Consider the following 22,533-nt stretch of genomic DNA (forward strand, 5'->3'; position numbering starts at 1 on the left):
CCGCCCATGTTCCCCTGCAATTGGTGTACATAGGCTTACTGCCTCTGCTACTGGAGGTGGCAAATAGCGATCTGGACTAGTAGCCAACAACAATAGTAGTTCCAGGAATACTATTAGTATTTTCTGGTGTGGCCAGGTTTGTAGCTTGGAAACCCATTTCTCTGCTTTGTGTCATGAAATGTCGATATATTTAATGGCTTTTAAAATTCTTGTTTATATTAAATGCAGAGGAGCTTCCTTACTGGGTGCTGTCAGCAATGAAGTGCCTGGCAAATTGTAAGTATCAGTTTGATTTCAGTGAAGTGGAGAGTAGTTCTTCTTTTCTGTTTTGAGAGGGATTTTGACTAGGACAATTCTGTCAAACATCAGAGGGCCTCTTCCAGCAGCATGATGTTCCATAGCACAAGAACCCCCACAGGATGGTTCCTCCCCGCTGTGCTCAGTAACATTGTCCCGTTTCTGCCACCTTTGTTGTGTGGCTCCAAATTACCAGAGGCCAAGGAGCTGTCCAGGCGAAAGAATCCAGATGTCCAAGCAAGTTGTCCAGCAAGGGATGTCAGCAGGATACGGTGCTGTTTTAATACTGGCTGGGCCCCAACTGAGCAGCTTTAGAGCTGGCCCTTTCTGATCTATCATCAGGCCGCTGCTCCAGAGCATGTGAGGAGTTTGGCTTCCTCCTCCCAAGTAGGGCTTGGGCTTCCAGATGAGCACTGTGCCTTCAGTTCTGAGCTTCTACTTGGACACAATGCCACCCCTGGTCCTGGGAGTGATCTTAGTGCAGGGGTGTAGATCCTCAAGTCCTAGGACCAAATCCAGCCCTTCTGGGGTCCCAACCCAGACCCTTGGGGTTCTCTGGATGGCCCCGCCCCATTTTCCCTGACCACCGCTCATTTGGTGGCTTCCTGGCATTTGTGCAGTGTTTTCCTTATTCTAGAACAGGGATCCCCAACCCCCGGAGCAGCTCATCATGCAGGTGAGCTGCTTTCACCACACCACCTCCACCCCAGCGTACCTGGGCGTGGGGCGCCATCCCGCCTGCCCAGCTGAAGTGAAGCCAGGACACTGGGGTGGGGTGGGGCGGCATCAGAACGGCGTGCCCGGCCGGAAGCCGCTCTGGGAGAGCGACTTCTGGGCGTGCCGTTCTGAAGCTGCCCGCCGCAGCATCCTGGCTTTGCTTCGGCTGGGCGTCCACTCAGGCGAAGCAAAGCCAGGATGCTGGAGTGGCAGGGGGGCTTCCCAAAACCATCCCCTCAAACCCCCCCCCCCCCGGTCCATGGAACAATTGTCTTCCACGAAACCAGTCCCTGGTGCCAAAAAGGTTGGGGACCGCTGTTCTAGGAGGTTGAAATGCTCTCCTAACATTTAGTTATTGGCAGTAAGAGCTTTAAGCTCTTGCTGTGTTACCTTTGGCCCCGCCCCTTTTGCCTTCGGTCCTGTGCACAGCCGGAACGTGGGTCACCGAAAGCTTCTCCCACCGCTTGTGCGATAGCAGTTAGCGCTTCTGACAGTAATGCCAGAAACAAGTGGAGATGTGCATTTCTGGAAGAAGGAGAAGGTCAGCGGACCTCCCTTCTCCAGGTTCCACTGTTTTATTTATTTATTTATTTATTTATTTATTTATTACATTTCTATACCGCCCAATAGCCGAAGCTCTCTGGGCGGTTCACAAAAATTAAAATCATAGTAAGACAACCAACAGGTTAAAAGCACAAATACACAATACAATATAAAAAGCACAACCAGAATAAAAACCACGCAGCAAAATTGATATAAAATTAAAATACAGAGTTAAAACAGTAAAATTTAAATTTAAGTTAAATTTAAGTTAAAATTAAGTGTTAAAATACTGGAAGAATAAAAAGGTCTTCAGCTGGCAACGAAAGCAGTACAGTGTAGGCGCCAGGCGGACCTCTCTGGGGAGCTCATTCCACAACTGGGGTGCCACAGCGGAGAAAGCCCTCCTCCTAGTAGCCACCTGCCTCACTTCCTTCGGCAGGGGCTCACGGAGAAGGGCCCCTGAAGATGATCTTAAGGTCTGGGCAGGTACATATGGGAGGAGGCGTTCCTTCAAATAACCTGGCCCCAAACCGTTTAGGGCTTTAAATGTCAATACCAGCACTTTGAATCGGGCCCGGACCTGGACTGGCAGCCAATGAAGTTGTAAAAGGACTGGCGTAATGTGATCTCGCCGGCCAGTCCCTGTTAGTAAACGGGCTGCCCTGTTTTGTACCAGCTGAAGCTTCCGGACCATTTTCAAAGGCAGCCCCACGTATAACGCATTGCAGTAATCCAAATGAGAGGTTATCAGAGCATGGATAACTGTAGCTAGGCTATCTCTGTCCAGATAAGGATCTTCCAGTTTCGTATTGTGCTAGGGGTTAGGTTCTGCTAGTGCATGGGCAGTGTTGCATACTGCACACTCCTCAGCAATCGCCCAGAGCTGATTGGTATGTTCAAGTACTCTTGTATTTATTTATTATTATTTTATTTATTGCATTTATATCCCGCCTTTTCCCCCTCCAATGAACCCAAGCCAGCATACATCTGCCTCCTCTCCATTTTATCCTCACAACAACCACCCTGTGATGTAGTCTGGGCTGAGAGTCTGCGACTGGCCCAAAGTCACCCAATGGGTTTCCATGGCCGAGTGGGGACTAGAATTCGGATCTCCCAACTCCCAGTCCAACACTTTAGCCACTTGTATGACGGCACCAACACAGAATGCAACAAAAACGAATAAGTTTAAGGGAAATTATATGTGTAAAATACGATAAGGGTTTAATATAAATGCTGGTGTTTCACACAAAATTTAAAACATCAATATATCATATATACGTAGTTACAATTCTGATTTCCCTTATACAAATGCCTGTGTCCCAAACGCATTTTGCCCAAACTGCTCCTCTTCATTAGGAAAAATCTAAACAGTAATTACCACCCTTACTGAAACAATACTTTTAGGATGTTAAATTTCTGACATGGGAGCAGTAAATATTATCTATACAAAATCTGTAATCCTCATCATGGTGCTGGACGGTCCTGGTGAGGATTACGGTATTTGTATAGATAATATTTACTGGTTCCATATAGGCTGGTTCCATATATATACCTTTGAACTGGTGTTTGTTTTCATTACCAAGGCCCTTTCTACACCTAAGGATTATCCCAGGAAAATGGGAGCATCATCCCTGCCTGCTCCCGGGATCCCCTGTGTGTCATTTGCATGCACAGGGTTGATCCCGGGATGATCCCTGGAAAAAAGGCAGGTGTAGAAACAGCCCAAGTCAGAATGAACATCTGAAAGCATCTGGGTTAAATCTTCATTAGGTGTTTGCAGCTAGATTCCCCTGGGCCAAATCTTTTGCAGCTAGATTCCCCTGGGCCACCACTATCCTACTGCTCCACCAAAATATGTGAACTGGCCCTCCCATTGCCATCCTTCAGGAAAAGAGATGTAGAGAAAGTGGCACCTATGCCAGTCAAACATGCTTCCCAGTGCACTTTAAAGGTGGGAGTTGAATTCTGGGCCAACAACCCTTCATTCATGCTTCATGGTGGCCCTCCAGGAATACTTGTTGTGGACCATGGATTTACATGGGGGGCGGGGTGGGGGGAGAGGCAAGGATGATTATGCTGCAGGGACTCTTTCAAAGAGGTGGTCCTCTGTATATATTCTGAAGTGGTTCTGCTGAGTGAGAGGTCTTTGCCACAGGAGCACCTACATATTTGTACCACCTCTTTGTCTAGGAAGTTCAAAACTGTCTTGAAAATATAATATAGTAGTCTAGCAAGTAGGGACAGAGCAGAGTAGAAATAAGAAAATTTGGACTTTCTGAGGGCACAAGGTGAAGTCAACTATTAACCGCACTTGCCGAATATCTTCCTTGATTTTTATGTGCTACATGTTAATTCCTTCTTTATTTTGAAAGACACTCTGGTCTTGGCTACAAATGTACTTGGGGATATGTCTACAGCCAGCACAAGCCAAACAAGAATTAATTCTTGCTCTTTCCCTCACTCCCATCTCATTAGGGCCCAGGTGTTCAGATTTGAGACAGCCGACTTACTCAGGGTTTGAAAGAGACGTCTTCCGAACCATAGCCGATTACTATGGCCACATGAAAGAACCTCTTCTCACTTTCCAGTTCTTTGATGTCTTTGTCAGTGTGCTAGGTAAGTTATCCTGCAACGTAGCCCGTAGCATAGTCAATCATGTTGTGTTTGTTGCTAAACGTGAGTGCACTTATCAAGTTCTCTAAAACGATTTCAGAATTAAAAGGTGTCCCATCTAGATCTTAATATCCGGAGTAGTCTTGTCATGGCTGAAGTAAGAATAGGCTTATGGAAGTAAGCTGATGTATCCCTATTAGAAAAGGGACAGGGGTAAATGTCTCAAGAACATAAGGAGAGCCATGCTGGATCAGACCAAGGGTCCATCTACTCCAGCACTCTGTTCACACAGTGGCCACCCAGCTGTTGATTGGGAGCCCACGAGCAGGACATGAGCCTTTGCTGACTATGATCTTTCAGGCTGCCCAATTCAGGCTCAGAGCTTCCTCCTTAGGATGGAAGGCGTACAGACATTAACAAAAGCATAGTGTCTAGATCATGGGAAGTAATAGTTCTGCTCTGTTCTGTGTTAGTCAGGCTGCATTGGAAGTTTCTGACACCTCATTTTAAGAAGGACGCTGACAAGTTGAAACACATCCAGAGAAGAGCAGCCAGGATGGTGAGGGGTGTGCAAAACAAGTCCCATGAGGAAGGGTTATAAGAGCTGGCTAAGTTTACAGCGAGAAGATTAAGGGGAGGCATGATAGCCGTCTTCAAATATCTAAAAGCCCATCACGCAGAAGATGGAGCAGATCTATCATGTTACCCCCGGAATAGAACCAATGGGTGGAAATTGCAGGGAAGCAGATTTTGGTTTAACATTAGGGAGGGGGGACTTCCTAAGAGTGAGTTCTTCAGTTTGACAGATTGCCTTGGGAGATGGTGGGTTTTGCTTTGCTGGAGGTATTTAAGCAGAGGCTGGATGACCATTTGTCAGGAAACCTGTAGTTGCACCCGAGCCTGCACTGTGAAGGGGGTTGGACTAGATGATCTCTGAGGTCACTTCCAACTCTATGATTCTATGATATGGGAAAATGTGGCTGGTTTATTCAGAAGGATACATTGCAGAGAAGGACAATACACTGTCCTCCATGTTTCTGGCCCAAGCCAGTTTTACGTTTATATTGTCGGGTATGTGCAAAAAAAATTTGCTCTCTCGTTAACCAATTAACCAATTAACTCTGACCTTTAAGTGGCTGATGTAACTTTCTGCAACAGTTACACTAGGTTAGGTGACATTGAAACTATGGATACTAAAAATCCAATCCCGGACATATATTGTACTGAATTTTATTGTTGTTTTTTAAATGGTTGAAACGTAAGTAGGTGTAAACTAGTGGGAAATGTAAAAACAAAGACCAGTATAAAAATATTTTGAATAAATTGAACATGAGTCACCTTTCAGGTTACAAATAAAAATTACGTATGTGAGATTTCAGGAAGCAATTAGAGAATATTGATTAGCAAACATTCTTCATTAGTATGCTTTTGAGCAAGCAACATATATTTAGGGATTTGCAAATCCGAGATTTGGATTCAAATAATCTAATCATGACGGCCATTTCATGATGGATCCACCCTTTTAATTCACAGCCCTGGGCCTCCGTAAAGAAGGAACAGCCTGCACTGCCTGAGAGGGATGAAACTACCAGATATCATCAGGGACAGTGGGCACTCGTGTCCTTGCTGCCTCTGCCACGGAGATCATCCGCTCGCAAGTGTGATTTCTCACTCACCACTGTGATCAGCCGCCCTCTGCCATGATTGCTCACTCCCTGACGCAATCCAGGATACACCAGTCACACCTGTAGAACACCTGAGGCCTCCTCCAGGGACTGTTGTATCCTGGATCGCATCAGGGAGTGAGCAATCATGGCAGAGGGCGGCTGATTGAGGCAGCGAGGACATGAGTGCCCGCTGTCCCTGGCCTCCAGTAGGATCAGCCCTCCCAGGCAGTGCATGCTGGGAGTTGTAGGCTGGTCCTTCTTTACGGAGGCCTACGGCTGTGAATTAAAATGGCGGATCTGTCAGGAAATGGCGGATCTGTCAGGAAATGGCTGTCCTGATTAGATTATTCGAATCTGACACCCAGATTTGCACAGCCTTAATGTCCTGAGTTGAACAAACCATCTTTAAATCAAAACATAGTTCAGAAAGGTCGTTCCATTTTAAATTTATGTCATGTATTGTTTATATTGTGCTTTTTCCTTCCTGGGAGAAAACCAAAGCAGATGAAACAGAAAGCACCAACTCAATTAATACAAAGTATCAGAATGATAATAAATATAACAAAACATAGGTGCCCTGTTCATGTGTTATAAAAGTGATTAAACTCAGTATGCAAGCAGGAATGAGGCAGCACCGAATTGCCCCTCCCCCTATGCTATCTTGCATTGTAGCCCTGCCCATAGGTGTCCATGCGTACAACACAAATGTCTGCCATGGGGAGCCCTTCACACCGTACGCAAAAAGATCCCCCCACTGCTGCATAAGTGGATGCCTGTGGGCGGAACTATGATGCAATGTAATGTCAGGGGGAGGGGCCACTGGGCACAGCCCTGTTCCTGCTCGCTCTGTGAGTCTCACTGCTTCTTATGATGAATAAGTAGGAGTAAGAATACGAATAAGAAATGTATCAAGAGTATAAAACAAGTTAAAACTCAAAACGCATGCCAAAGCAGTATCAGCAATTCATTCATTCATTATATTTCTTTCTCACCACATCATCAAAGCTCTCTGGGTGTTTCCTCAAGCATTAAAAATTATTAAAATACAGAGTATAAAACCGTTTACATAAAAACATATAAACAGACAACACACACTGACAACATAATTGTTTAAATAACCAACCAACCAAAAGTTCTCGACGTTGAGAGGAGCATCTCTTCCAACAGTTCTAATTAATCTTATCACCAGCTCATTTTACTTTCTCAGGATTTTCAGGAAATGTGTTTCTCTTAGCCAGTAAGTTTGGGGGCAGGAGTGGGGGGGGGATCTGTGGCCTTCCAGATGGTGTTGGATTCCAACTCCCATCAGCCCCAGCCAGCATGGCCAGACGGTGAGGATGATGGGAATTGTGGCCCAGCACTTGGAGAAGCAGAGTTTCCCCACACTTGACGTGTAACTAGGATTGTAGCTTTTTCAGGAACAGCTACACTGTAGCAGAGTGTAAGATCTTGCTTGACAGACCCTTCAACTTAAAACAAACCTGGATCATAACAGGAAACAGACCACATGCCCTTCACAGGAATGTCCAACATCCTGTAAGCCTTTCAGCAAGCAAGACTAGAAACTTTTGTGTGGTTGTCCTGCTTTGGCTGTAGTAGGCTCTAGATGGAGTGGAGTCAGCAAACAGTCAAGTCTGCAGACGGTTAAGCCAATGGGGTTCAGACCACAACAGAGGTAGTTTAAGTCCAGGCAGAGGTCAGAGCACACTCAGTCAGTCAGACAAGAGCATCAGGCAACAACAGAACTGGTCACCACAATAGGCAAGAGGTCAAACCCAGTAAATCAGTCCGGTACATTATGAGGTCCAGAAGCAGGGTCATAGGCAGTCCAAAAGGTCTGGAAACGCCATCAGTCACAGGCGTGGTTCAGGAGACACGATACAAGGCAAAGTCAGGATGGTCCAAGTTGTTCCAATGCTGGCTGAGCCTGCTGGACCCCACCCAGAGCTCAGCTGCAGCAATCAAGCTTCTTTTTCAAGAGGCTTACTCCTGAGGAGCCACTTTCTCTTGTGGAGACCTTTTCTGGCGGCAAACACTCCTTCACGCTGGAGCCTCACTAGCCTGTCTCTCGAAGCGACAACACTCAGAGACAGAGTCCCTTTCCCCTGACAGGGATGGAGGAACAAAAAAGCCGAACGGCAAAGGGTGGAACCTGGTGTATGTCCAAAAAGATGTCTTATAGCCTACGCGTTTCGGACTGTGTAGAGGCCTTCATCAGGGCGCTCTTAAAGAAATGGTGAGATAATATATATGGTTTTACAAAAATAAGGAATTGTAAGATTATAAACGTTCATACAAAATACGTCAAACTAATTATTTTGAATAGATTGTAAACATGACGCCAAAACACAATACATCTAAAATAAATAAAACAATTTTAAAATAATATAAAATCAAAAGGATATTATTATCCCTTATTACAAAAGTTAAAACTACTTACTCGTACAACAATATGAGCTCGCTTCTCTCCTGAACGATAATATGCATAAATGGCATAAAAGCTGATTAGTTATGGCACAGACTGGGATTCTGGCACATAACCTTTTTGTATTAAGTCTCTGTCTGGGCCTCCAGAGACTAGCAGAGAATGCAGCAGTTCTCAGCCAAGAGACAGCAAAGACATGAATTAAGGCAAAGATTCTTGTAGATTAAAACAAACCTTTTTACTGGCAAATACATATAATTTAGTTATGGCAGTACAGATACAAATACTTACAAACGGTCAGTCAATACAGTGCACATCAAGTGGTAATGGGGAACAAGCAGCAGATGCAGAACATGGAAAACACATTTACTTTTACAGACAACCTGTACAATGATGCAACTCCTTGCAACCCTTAATTGAAGACAATCACATAGACAATTATTCAATTATTACACTCAATGTCCAGGTGTAGAGTTGACCTTTAAGTTTCTGCTGAGTCCTCTGTTCTTCCAGATCCTCAGCAATTAACAAAGCAATGGAAAACATAACCAAGATCTATTCCAGGATCCAACAATATCAAGTGTATATAGGCTTTTAATCAGTAATTAGAAACAGCTGTTTTTCAAAGTAAAGCGACTAGATCCAGAGATTCATTAAGATCGTGGGAAGTCACTGTATTTAGTCTAATTATCCACCTTGCCTCTTTTTCTAGTAGAATCTTATCTGTTTTTTCTTTATCGTTTCAACTGCCCATAACGAAAGATCTTTCAATTTGTGTGATTTATCTTTCCAATGTTGAACTAACGGAGCACCAACAATTTCACGTCTGATATTACTCATATGTTCCCCTATTCTAATCTTTAGATTTCTTGTGGTTTTACCTATATATTTATTATTTATTTATTTATTAAATTTATATATCGCCCCATAGCCGAAGCTCTCTGGGCGGTTATACAGTTTCTTACAGGGACAGAGTATACAATAGACTACAAATGTAGGGTTACATGTAGAAAAATCCTTCAAGGTATGTTGTTTACCATCTATTGGGTTCAAAAATCGTTTTAGCTTCAGACTGAATTCACAGTATTTGCAATGGCCACAAGGAAAGTGTTCTACAGGAGGGTCTAATCCTGGTAGGAGAGATTGTCTATCCAAATTGATAGTTGTTTTTGAAGTGTTGCTCCTGACTACCCAATCACTTATATTTCTGGTTCTCTTAGCTATATATGGTTTTTCTTTGCATCCCACTACATCCTTCACTAAATACCAATGTTTGTTTATAGAATGTCTTAAAGCAGTGTTTATGTTATTAAAAGGTAAACTGCATACCAATCTTTTATTGGGTTTCCTTTGTTTTGGTACTAGAGAGAGTTTCTGTCAATATTATCCACTCTCCTTCTGGCTTTTTGTATTACTTTGTCAGAGTAGCCCCTCTGTAGGAAATGATGATGTAGGATATCAGATTCCATTTTGTAATCTGACTCTTTTGTGCAATTTCTCTTAATTCTGACAAACTGACCATATGGAATATTTTCTTTAATTGCCTTGGGTGTGTACTATCATATCTAAGAGAAGTATGCAATTGTGACGTTACACCTATACTAGTCCTGCCGCATAAACCCTTCTCAGGCCAAGCACCACCACTTGAAAACCTGAGGGCGGGTTAAACAAAAGTTTTCCCCTAGCTATGAGGGAAACAGGTTAAACATAGGATCTGTTTTTAAATATACTGTGGGTATATTCCAGTGAGGGTGTTTGATAACTGTGAGGCAGGTAAATAATGCCAAGCTGACACATGGTAATTGGTAGCTAACAAAATAATAATAAGTTTATTGTAATGTTAAAAGCTTCAAATGAAAATATAATGCTTCCAATCCTGCCTAATCCAAACTCCCCAAAAGCAACTGCCTCTCTCCTCATACCAATCCTAAATCCCTAGCAATTAATCTCCTCTCACTCCACATACAATTCCAATCTCCACTCCCAGCAACAACCTAACCAACCTCCTCCCCTCAGTCACTCTTTATATACTCCTTCTCCCACCCTACCTATTACATCACAAACCTCATCCACTCAGTTCTATCATTCCATACTCACCAGTCATACTAAACTAGATATATACAAGATACTCAATTGTGGGGTAACACCACAGCAATCCATCTCCATCTTTCTTCACAGATATGTCTAGGAAGTGGACATTATGATAGTCATTTCAAATTTGATATTATCTCCCCTAGTATTCAACCATTCATAAAAATCATTCAGTTCATCCCTGTTGCCTTGCCAAATAAAAAATATATCATCTATGTACCTACACCAAAACCCGATCCTGTCATGGAAAGGGTTATCTGCAGAGTATATATATATTTCTTTAAACTGTCCCATGTATGAACAAGCTAATTCTGGTGCCATTGGGGAACCCATGGATATACCGTAGGTCCTCCAATAAAACTGAGTATGAAATAAAAAATATTTTTTAGATAGAACCACTTCAGCAATATCTGTAATGTGTGTTTGGTATCTTGTTTTCTCTTAAGTCCAACACTGTCTCTATGCATGTCAAAGCTCCCTTATTATTATTTATTTATTTATTTATTTATTTATATAGCGCCATCAATGTACATGGTGCTGTACAGAGTAAAACAATAAAATAGCAAGACCCTGCCGCATAGGCTTACAATCTAATAAAATCATAGTAAAACAATAAGGAGGGGAAGAGAATGCACCAAACAGGCACAGGGTAGAGTAAAACTAACAGTATAAAAGTCAGAACAAAATCAAGTTTTAAAAGCTTTAGGAAAAAGAAAAGTTTTTAGCTGAGCTTTAAAAGCTGTGATTGAACTTGTAGTTCTCAAATGTTCTGGAAGAGCGTTCCAGGCGTAAGGGGCAGCAGAAGAAAATGGACGAAGCCGAGCAAGGGAAGTAGAGACCCTTGGGCAGGTGAGAAACATGGCATTAGAGGAGCGAAGAGCACGAGCGGGGCAATAGTGTGAGATGAGAGAGGAGAGATAGGAAGGAGCTAGACAGTGAAAAGCTTTGTAGGTCAACAGGAGAAGTTTATATTGGATTCTGAAGTGAATTGGAAGCCAATGAAGAGATTTCAGAAGTGGAGTAACATGGTCAGAGCGGCGACCCAAGAAGATGATCTTAGCAGCAGAGTGGTGAACAGAAACCAACGAACTGATGTGAGAGGAAGGAAGGCCAGTAAGAAGAAGGTTGCAGTAGTCCAACCAAGAAATAACTAATGCTTGAACAAGAGTCTTGGCAGAAGAGACAGACAAAAATGATCGAATCCTGGCAATATTATACAGGAAAAAACGACAGGATTTAGCTACTGTCTCAATATGAGGAATAAAGGAGAGCAAGGAATCAAATATAAAGCCAAGACTACGAGCTTCCTTGACTGGAGTAAGTGTAACATCATTGACAGTAAGAGAGAATGAGAGATGAGGAGAAGGTTTAGGAGGAAAAACAAGCAATTCAGTCTTTGCCATATTAAGTTTCAAACGACGATGAAGCAGCCAAGCTGAGATATCTGAAAGACATGCCGAGATACGATCATGAACATCAGGAGAAAGATCCAGAGATGAAAGATATAATTGTGTATCATCGGCATACAGATGATATTGGAGGCCATGAGATTGAATAAGCTTGCCCAAGGGCAACATGTATAAGGAAAACAACAACGGGCCAAGCACCGAGCCTTGCGGAACCCCTACTGAAAGGGGAAAGGAGGAAGACGAGCTGCCATTAGTCAACACGCTGAAAGAGCGACCCGCTAGATAGGAGGCAAACCAGTTATAGACAGAGCCACAAAATCCGAGGTCATGAAGGGAATCTAAAAGAAGATCGTGATCAACCGTGTCAAAGGCTGCAGTTAGATCAAGGAGAATAAGAACGGAATAAAGGCCTTTAGACTTGGCAATAAGAAGATCATTGGTAATCTTAGCAAGGGCTGTTTCAGTGGAATGCAAAGGACAGAATCCAGATTGAAAAGGATCCAGAGCAGAGTTACTAGAAAGAAAATCAAGACAACGAGAGTAGACCACATGCTCCAGGAAACAAAAGGCAACAAAGAGACAGGTCGGTAGTTAGACAGAGATAGCACATCAAGAGTAGGTTTCTTGAGAATAGGAGAGACTGTAGCATGTTTAAAAGCAGAAGGAAATGAACCAGAGGACAAAGAAAAATTAATAATATGAAGCAAGGAAGGGAGGATAGCAGGGATAAGATTAATAAAGATGCGAGAAGGAATCGGATCACGAGAACAAGTGGAAGGCTTCGAAGAGCGCAGTATTGTAGACAGTTTATCAGCTGAGACCGAAGGAAATGCAGAGAAATTTGCAGGAGGAACTGACAGATGAGGAACAGGAACTGGAAGAGGAGCAGAGCTGGCAAGATCAGAGCGAATAGTTTGGATTTTAGCATTGAAAAAAGAGGCAAAGTTATTAGCAGACAGAGAGGCGGGGAGAGATGGTGGATTAGGCTTCAGAAGAGAATTGAAGGACGCAAAGAGCCGCTGAGGATGCATAGCATTTGACTGGATCAACATTGAGTAATACTGCTGTTTGGCCAATGAAATAGCAGAAGAGAAAGAGGAGAGAACAAATTTGTAATGGACAAAGTTCGCCCAGTCCCTGGTCCTACGCCAAAGGCGTTCAGCTGCCCGGGAACAAGAGCGAAGGTAGCGGAGGAAAGAGGTGAGCCACGGTTGGGGTTGAGAAGGGCAAACTATCCGAGTTGTAGGTGGAGCAAGATTATCAAGAGTTGAAGATAAGGAGGAATTAAAGAAGGAGACAGCTGAGTCCAAGGAGACAGCCGAAAAGACAGAAGGAAGAGAGGAGGCTAGAGACTGAGAAAAAGCCTCATAATTGATAGATTGCAAGTCACGACAAGAGCGAAAAACAGGATGTGAAGGAGGAGGATTATGAGTAATCATGAAAGAAACTAGATGATGATCTGACAAAGGAAAGTCAGCAGTAGAAAAGTTCAAAACAGAGCAATTCTGAGTGAGAACAAGATCCAAACAGTGTCCAAGGGATTGTGTGGGTGCATCAGACCAAAGCTTAAGATCATAAGAGGAAGATAATGAGTGAAATCGTAGAGCTGCAGCGTCTTGAGGGTCATCCACATGAATATTGAAATCACCCAAGATAAGAGTAGGACAGTTATCAGAGAGGAAAAAGGACAGCCATGAATCAAAATCAGAGATAAATTTTGAGGATGAGCCTGGGGGGTGGTACAGAACTGCAATCTGCAGTCACAATGGGGCGAAAAGCCTCACCACATGTACCTCAAAGGAAGAGAAGCAATGTGAAGGTGGAATGGAAAGAGGCTGGAACTGGCACAAACTAGATAATAAAAGATCCACACCACCACCCCGACCCTCTGGGCGACTAGTGTGAGAGAAAGAGAGTCCTCCAAGAGAGAGGGCAGCAGAGATGGCGGTGTCATGGGCAGGAAGCCAGGTTTCAGTAAGAGCAAGGAGGTGAAGAGACCTAGAGATAAACAAGTCCTGAATGACAGGGGCCTTAGAAGCGACAGATCAACAGTTCCATAAGGAACACGAAAAAGGCAGCTGAGAAGAGGGGAGACACCGAATAGGAACTAAGTTAGGAGAGACGAAATTGGAACGAGCCATAAGGAACAGATATGAGGAGAAAAGAATTGAGAGAAGAAAATGAGGAGAGAGAAATAGCAAGAAGCCAGAGAAGTAAAACAAGCGAAGAACAGCATTAACCAGAACAAGCCCGGCCACGACCAGTAGCAAGCGGTCGCAAAACAAGAACAAGAAGGCAGGCACAGAAAAAAGCAAACAAGTAGGATATATAAAAGCAGTCACAGCGCTGAATAATAACCAAACACTGTAGAAGATCATGTCCTGAATCAGAAAGTAGCAAAGACCGGTCCGAGGCTGGGGTTCTTCCTCCGAAGTAACAGTTCCGCTTGACCGGCTTCGCGCCCACGGCAGAGAGCCTCAGGCCGAGGGCCCTTTGGCTCTCGTCCTTTGGCTCGCGCCTCCAGCACCCAGAAGCCTTCTGTACCTCCAAGGGGGCGGGGCAGACAAACACTCAGCCACCAGGTCGTTACAAGCCACCAGGTCGTTACAATATACCCTCTTGTGGTATATTGGTCTATAGAAAGGAGACATCCAGAGTTGCCATTATATCATTAGGACTGATATTATCAATTTCTATATGTTTCTTTATAAAACTGTTGAATCTTTTACATAAGATTTTAAATGTATTACAAAGGGATCCAGTAAGAACCCCACATATTTAGATAGGGGTCCCAGAACTGAATTACTACCAGAGACAATGGGTCTAACTGGAGGAGGATGAATTTTCTTATGAATTTTGGATAGTACATAAAATAAGGGAGTTCTATGCTCCATATTCCATAAATATTCATATTCCCTTTGAGTTAAATAGCCCAAACTTATCCCTTCCTCCAGAAGATATCTGATTTCTCTCTCTGTATGCTATCAAGAGGATCATTTTCACATAATTTATAATATGTTGTGTCATATGATAACACAACATATTATATACAACACATTATATATGTAATATATATATATATATATATATATATATATATATATATTTATATTTATATTATACGTAATATATATAATATATTGTGTAATAATATATTGTGTAATATACACAACATATTATATACGTTGTTTATAAACCTCTTTGTTTATAAACCTCTTTTTCATAATTAGTTCTGTCCATCAAAACAATTGCACCATGTTTGTCCGCTGGTTTTATAATTATGGTGTCACCATTGGCTAAACTATCTAATGCCTGTCTCTCCGTATATCTCAAATTTACGCATTGTTTTTTCTGGGTTTTTTCTAAAGTTTCTAATGCCTTTAATAACACATTTTCAAAAATGTGGATAGAAGGTTTTACATTACCCGGAAGGATGAACTAGACTTGGGACAGAAAGGAGTAATAGAGTTATATCCAGTATCCTTGAAAAAATTATGTTTCTTATAAGTTTGTATAATTCTATTTTAGTGGATAAAGGATCATATCTAGGTGTAGGTACAAAGGACAATCCCATATTCAAAACCTTACATTCATTCTCCGTAAGTTCTTTACTGGACACATTTACAATTAGGTTTTTCTCCTCCTTTGGTCTAAATCCTTCTGTCGCCGTATCTGTGTTTTCTTTCTCAGAATACTCTTACAACCAACTTGTCTGGGCTTGTGTAAAAAAGGGCTAGTGAGATGGCATAGGTTCGTCTTAAATAAAAAATAAAATAAATAGGTTCGTCTTCAGATAGGAATTATTCTGTGTCCACAGTGTCCACAGTGTTATTATTTTAAAATGGTTTTATTTATTTTATATGAATAGTATTGTATTTTGGCGTCGTTTACAATGTATTAAAAAAAAATTAGTTTGAAGTATTTTGTATGAACGTTTATGATCTTACAATTCCTTATTTTTGTAAAACCATATTATCTCACCATTCCTTTTAGAGTGCCCTGATGAAGGATTCTACACAGTCCGAAACGCATAGGCTATAAGGAATCTTTTTGGACATACTCCAGGTTCCACCCCTTGCCCTTTGGCTGTTTTGTTCCTTCGTTATTGGGGGTCCCCTCCTCATCAGCAACTTCCTGACAGGAATGGCCCTGCTACCATCTCCCCGAGATCTCAGGCTCCAGTGGGTCTGGTGGCAGTCCCTGGCCTGGGGTGCCCTGGTTTTCTGAGGTCTCTAGCTCTTCCTCTGAGGAGGACTTCTCCAGTGGGGGCATGACAGTGGTGCCCATAGACAGATGGCAGTCTGTAGTGATTGGGTGCTGACTTGCAGCATATCCTATGCTCCACTGTGGCACTATGAGTGGGACATTTGTCATTGGCAAGGGGGTGGCTGTTATCTCATGCCCGCTCTTCCCATTTAAGTCAATGGGAGGAAAAAAATCTTGCAAATCTGGAGCTGGTGTAAAGTTCTGCCACCAAGGGTACATTAATGGAGAAATACAGGACACAGAATAAATTTGCTTCTGCCCTGTACCACTGTGTCCCCTGCCAACCACTGGGGGCCACTTTATCCATTTTGCTGGTAGACCTATTCCTTCAGTGCAACAGCTGCACCTGCAGAGTGTTCTGCAGGATTATCTTGTCAAGAATCTTTTGTTCTGTCGATGGAGTGAGGTTTCCACTATATCCTCTAGCCCCTCAGGTGGTACTGAAATATAAGATCGCTCTGTAGAACAGTGCAAGGAGGTGCATGCAACTGAGTAGTCATGTCTTAAAATATAAAATATTTCCTCCTCCCATTGAAGTTAGTAGGAATTACTTGTACAGGTCTGTTGGGCCCAACATCTATGAAGAAGCAATCCAAGAAGGCATGGGGACAGATTCAGAGTGAGATGACGAGCAGGGGGGAAGGGGTGATAGAGCTCCCAAGGTTATGGAGATAAGGGTGGGTAATAGTGGCAGAGAGGAGTCTTTCCAGGTGATGGCTCATTTGTTGGATCAACGCCAGCCATAGGACCTCTCCATATTTTTGAGAATGTAAGATCTTAAGGTAGGGGAGGAGTTGGGAGCCAGGAATCAGCCATTGGAGGAGGAGGGAGGAACCACTTTGGGACGTGAGGTGTTCTAAAAGGTTGGCTGCATAAAAGAGGTCTCTGGGGAAGGACCCTCCCTGAGGGTGGGATTGGCCAAGCTGAACAGATTTTGTACTGTTGGCTGGTGTCAGTTTTTGTGGCAACTTCCTAACATAGTGTTTATTCATTAAATTAGTATTCTAATTAGTACTCTAATTAGTACTCTAATTAGTATTTTGTAAAATTGAGAAGATAATTTAGGTTGGTGTTGCTCCCTGCGCATTATGTTTGAACCAGAAGCAGGGCTGATCTGATTCTGGCTTGCATAATAAAAGCTGTTGACTAAGAGATCATCTTCATCGTGTGATGAAGATGATCTAAGAGATCATCTTCATCCCAAAGAGGATCAGAGCCTTGGCATGTGATAGTGGCTGATGAGGGCATGGCCTTGGATTGAAGGGTAAAGGATATATGCTGTAAGTGTACTCCTCCCTTGTGCCACCCATTAAGCATATAAGAACATAAGAGCCATGCTGGAATAGACCAAAGGTCCATCTAGTACAACATTCTGTTCAACCAGCTGCCCATGGGAAGCCCACAAGGGCATGAGTGTAACAGTACCCTCCTATCCATGTTCCCTAGAAACTGGTCTACATAGGCATACACACTCTGATACTGGAGGTAGCATAGAGGCATCAGGACTTGTAGCCATTGATAGCCTTCTCCTTCAGAAATTTGTCTAATCCCCTTTTAAAGCCATACAGATTGGTGGCCATCACTACATCTTGTGATAGCAAATTCCATATTTTGACTACGTGAAGGAGCACTTTTTTTTTAATCTGTCCCAAACCTTCTACCAATGATGGGATGGCCCTGAGTTCTTGTATTTTGAGAGAGGGAGAAAAATGTCTCCCTATCCACATTCTCCACACCATGCATAATTTTGTACACCTCTATCGTGTCTCCCCTGAGCCTCCTTTTTTCCAAGCTAAACAATCCCAGTTGATGTAACCTTCCCTCATAGGGGAGATGCTCCAGCCCCTTAATCATTTTAGGGGCCCTTTTCTGCACTTTTTCCAGCTCTACAATAACGTTTTTTAGGTGTGGTGACCAGAAATATACACATTGTTCTAAGTGTGGTCGCACCATAAATTTGTATAAAGGCAGTATGATTCTGGCAATTGTATTCTCAATTCCTTTTCTTATTATGCCTTTCACGGAGTTTGCCTTTTTCACAACGGCAGCACATTGGGTAGACATTTTCATTGAGCTGTCCACCACAACACCACAACACCACAACACCAGGGATCTGAACTAGGTCACACCTAGTTCAGATCCCATCAAGCTATAGTTGAAGTTGGGATATTTGTTTTGCCCCAAAGTGCATCACTTTATTCTTGCTTACATTGAACCTCATTTACCTTTTACTTGCCCGTTCCCCCAATTTGGATAGATCATTTTGGAGCTCCTCACAATCCCTTTTTCTTTTAATCCCCCTAAATAATTTCGTGACATCAGCAAATTTGGCCACCTCATTGTTCACTCCTCGTTCCAGATCAATCATGAACAATCTGAAATGTATTTATTTATTGCGACATTTGTATCATGCCCTATATCATTGGGATCGCAGGGTGGCGTACAGATAAAATCAATTCAAACAGTATAAAACAATAATGTACACAGCTAAAAACATTGAACTATTAACAAGCTAACCAGTAGAAAATTTAATAGCACTAAAAATAATTAAAACAGATTTTAGGCAAATTTAGGCCTCAAAGGCTTTGATAAAAAGGCCACATTTTAATTTGGCACTAAATTGAGGCCAATGTCAGTGCCAGTTGGGCTACCAAGAGGAGGGCATTCCACAACCAGGATGCCATAACAGAAAAACCCCTCTTCCATGTCCCACCATAATGTATGTCTCGCAATACAGATCCCCGTGGGACCCCACTATTTACATTCCTCCATTAGGAGAATTTACCATTTATTCCTACTCCCTGTTTTCTGTTTTTTAAACAAGAGAGGATTCATGAGAGGACCTCTCCTCTTACTCCATGACTACTAAGTTTGCTCAGGAGTCTTTGGTGAGAGACTTTGTTTACTTGGATTTCCAAAAGGCTTTTGGCAATGTCTACTGTTTACATGTTTTTTGACACTCTCAAAGAGCCCTAAAAGGTTAATAAGACTGGACTTACCTTTGTAGAAGCCATGTTGATTCTTTTTCATCAGGACTTGTCCTTCCAGATGCTTACAATTTTATTTTTAATAATGCTTTCAACCAATTTCCCATGGAACAGATGTTAAGTCCCGTAATTTCCTGGATTCTCCCTGAATCCCTTTTTAAAAATTGGTGTTACATTGGCTATCTCCCAGTCCTCTGGTACAGAATCTGAGCTTAGGGACATGTCACATGAACCGCCCAGAGAGCTCCGGCTATTGGGCGGTATAGAAATGTAATAAATAAATAAATAAATAAATAAATAAGAACTGCAAGATGGAAAATATCCAGGCTTGGTGATTTATTTGCTTTCATTTTGTCAATAAAGTTGAAAACTGCATCTTTTGTCACCACTAATTGCCTCAGTTCCTCAGACTGTCTAACTAAAAACATCCATTCAGGTATAGGTATCTGTCCTACATCTTCTGCAGTGAAGACAGATGAGAAAAATTCATTCAGTTTCTCTGCAATCTCCTTATCCTCCTTTAGTACTCCTTCAACTCCATTGTCATCCAACGGTCCAGCAGTTTCCCTAGCTGGTTATTCCACCATATTTCAGCCATTTCATTGGCAGAATCGCTCCACAGTGGAATGTTCCACCAATAGAGTGTTCCATCAGTCTATCAAAGGGAATTTGAAGCATAACTCTCCTGGCAGCAATGTATTTCATGTTCTGCTGGCATAGTGGGCCTTTCACCAAGTTCTTAAAGAACCTCAGCCTACGTAAATGCAGTACAGATTGTGCCCTGAATAAATGCAAGACATTATTTATTCTTTCACTGTGGTTTTCTTGATGCCCTGTAGTAAACACCGTCCAGAATATTTCTCTGCAAGTTCCAAAAGATGTAGGTGTTGGAAGAAAGATGCCATCATTACATGTTATGTTACAACAAGCCTACTGGTGATTATCAATCTTGTAACATTACCTCTAGTATATCATCAAAAAGCAGGTTTCTCAACAGGTATTTCAAAATGCTGACTTCTCATAATGTGGTTATTGAATCGCAGATGACACCCAAAATTTCATAATGATGAAAGGACTTGTTTTGCTGTTGCTGTCATTGTTTTTGTTGGGATTTTCAATTTTGCAATAGGGTATTTTAACTTGTCCCTATGAGTGAATCCCAAGGTGGTGAATTTGACACCTGCAGTACCTGCTCAAGACTTCTGTCCTGTGGTGACTTGGTTCCCTCCCACACTAATCCAGGAAGCCAAGCCCTGGTGCACGTTGGATCTGGGGATCCTGTTGTTCACAGGGCATGCAGTTACTGCTAAGTAGGGGTGTGCACAGACCCCCCGCTCCGCTTCACTTGCAGATCCGCCATTTTCCGGATCGGGCCGCTCCGCCCCGCCCCCGCTCCGCCCACTTCCGCTCCGCTCCGCCCGGAGCTCCGGATCCGGATCCGGAGCTCCGTTTCCCCCCCCCATAGGCTTGCATTGAAAGCTAAAAAATTATACAACTTTTTTTCTGTTCAAGTTAGAAACCTCATGTTTGGCACCATGACACCTCATGGGGATATACACACGCATGCCAAGTTTCAAAGCAATCCCATCATCCCCTGATTTTTGGCGAATTTTTGAAAATCGGGCACCCCACACACACCATCCCTGCGAGGTGGGCAGGGGAGGAGGGAGGGAAGGCAGGCAGGCATGCAGCTGGCATTTCTGGGGGCATAAGGAAGTGAGCCAAGGATAAGCCAGTAATGCATATAAAATGGAATAAATCAATAAATAAACAAAGGAGGGGTGGAATTAAAAGCAGCAGTGTTGCTCAATAAACAACAAGAAGAACTTTTTTTAAAAGGCTATATCTGTCTTTTACCAGCAATAGGGGGACGTGCCCGGGGGAGGGGGAAGTAGCTGCCAGTTCAAGACACTGACAGCCACAGCTCTGAGAAGAAGTAAAATGCTCACTTCGACTCAGAACAGGCATTGCTCCACCACTGAAAAGTGACCAGTGCAGGAGAGAGTGGGGGCACGTCCACGATGAGATGCCCTAGGGGAGCTCATCCCCTTGCACCACATCGATTCAGTTGTTCCCCAAGGTTAGGGTGGGGAGCAGTGCTGTGTTTCTATCTCTTATTCTTGGCTTAGTATATGATTTCAGGTTGTGTTTGTGCATTTGGTGGGGCTACTGTGTTAAAAAACACGGGGAAAAGCCCGTTCAGATGAAGAAAGAGAAGTTTCCCAGAATCCCAAGTTGCTTAAACCTGCAAAATTTGGAACTTCCAAAACTCCAAGTGAGCGCAGGAAGGACTTCTCCCCTGAGTCAAAGCCACACACACACAACATCCCTGCGAGGTGGGCAGGGGAGGAGGGAGGGAAGGCAGGCAGGCATGCAGCTGGCATTTCTGGGGGCATAAGGAAGTGAGCCAAGGATAAGCCAGTAATGCATATAAAATGGAATAAATAAACAAATAAACAAAGGAGGGGTGGAATTAAAAGCAGCAGTGTTGCTGAATAAACAACAAGAAGAACTTTAAAAAAAAAGGCTATATCTGTCTTTTACCAGTAATAGGGGGCCGTGCCTGGGGGAGAGGGAAGCAGCTGCCAGTTCAACTCAAGACAGCCATTGCTTCACCAACAGCTATGAGAAGTAAACGCTCACTTCAACTCATAATAGGCATTGCTCCACCACTAAGAAGTAAACGCTCACTTCGACTCATGATAGGCATTGCTCCACCGTTTTACTCTCTTTGGAAAGCTCTAATGGCCTTCCAGTGCAGGAGAGAGTGGGGGCACGTCCACGATGAGATGCCCTAGGGGAGCTCATCCCTTGCACCACATCTTTTCAGTTGTTCCCCAAAGTTAGGGTGGGGAGCAGTGCTGTGTTTCTATCTCTTATTCTTGGCTTAGTATATGATTTCAGGTTGTGTTTGTGCATTTGGTGGGGCTACTGTGTTAAAAAACACGGGGAAAAGCCCGTTCAGATGAAGAAAGAGAAGTTTCCCAGAATCCCAAGTTACCTGTTTTGCCTATGCCCTCCTCCAACTTTGGGATCATCATGACCGGGAGCTGACTCTGCCCCTCAGCCCTTTGAAAAAGGTATTTTTCCCGCCGATTTTTTAAAAACGTCTAGCCCGCGACCCGTACGATGCTTAAAGTTGAGAGTAGTCTCAAAATGACCCCCATCCACGACTCTCTGTGCACAAAAATTTCCAGAACGATAGCTTTAACCCCCCCCAGTTATCCCCGATTCTTTCCCTCAATGCAATCCTATGGGCGAAAAGCCGAAAACGCAGTTTGAGCCGCGCGGTTGACCCGATTTTCACAAAAATATAGCCCGCGACCCGTACGATGCAGAGAGGTGAGAGTGGTCTCAAAATGACCCCCATCCACGACTCTCTGTGCACAAGAATTTCCAGAACGATAGCTTAAACCCCCCCCCAGTTATCCCCGATTCTTTCCCTCAATGCAATCCTATGGGCGAAAAGCCGAAAACGCAGTTTGAGCCGCGCGGTTGACCCGATTTTCACAAAAATA

General features: G+C 43.2%; 1 protein-coding gene across 1 annotated transcript in view; it reads left to right on the forward strand.

Moving 5' to 3' along the window:
* Positions 1 to 22,533, forward strand: part of DEPDC1B (DEP domain containing 1B) — a 48,475-nt gene that overhangs the window by 15,035 nt on the left and 10,907 nt on the right. Inside the window, exons 6-7 of the mRNA XM_063128658.1 lie at positions 229 to 276; positions 4,033 to 4,173. Coding sequence (XP_062984728.1) covers positions 229 to 276; positions 4,033 to 4,173 — 189 coding nt within the window. The remainder of the gene's footprint in view (positions 1 to 228; positions 277 to 4,032; positions 4,174 to 22,533) is intronic.

Source organism: Elgaria multicarinata, chromosome 6, assembly GCF_023053635.1.
Source record: "Elgaria multicarinata webbii isolate HBS135686 ecotype San Diego chromosome 6, rElgMul1.1.pri, whole genome shotgun sequence".
NCBI lineage: Eukaryota > Metazoa > Chordata > Lepidosauria > Squamata > Anguidae > Elgaria > Elgaria multicarinata.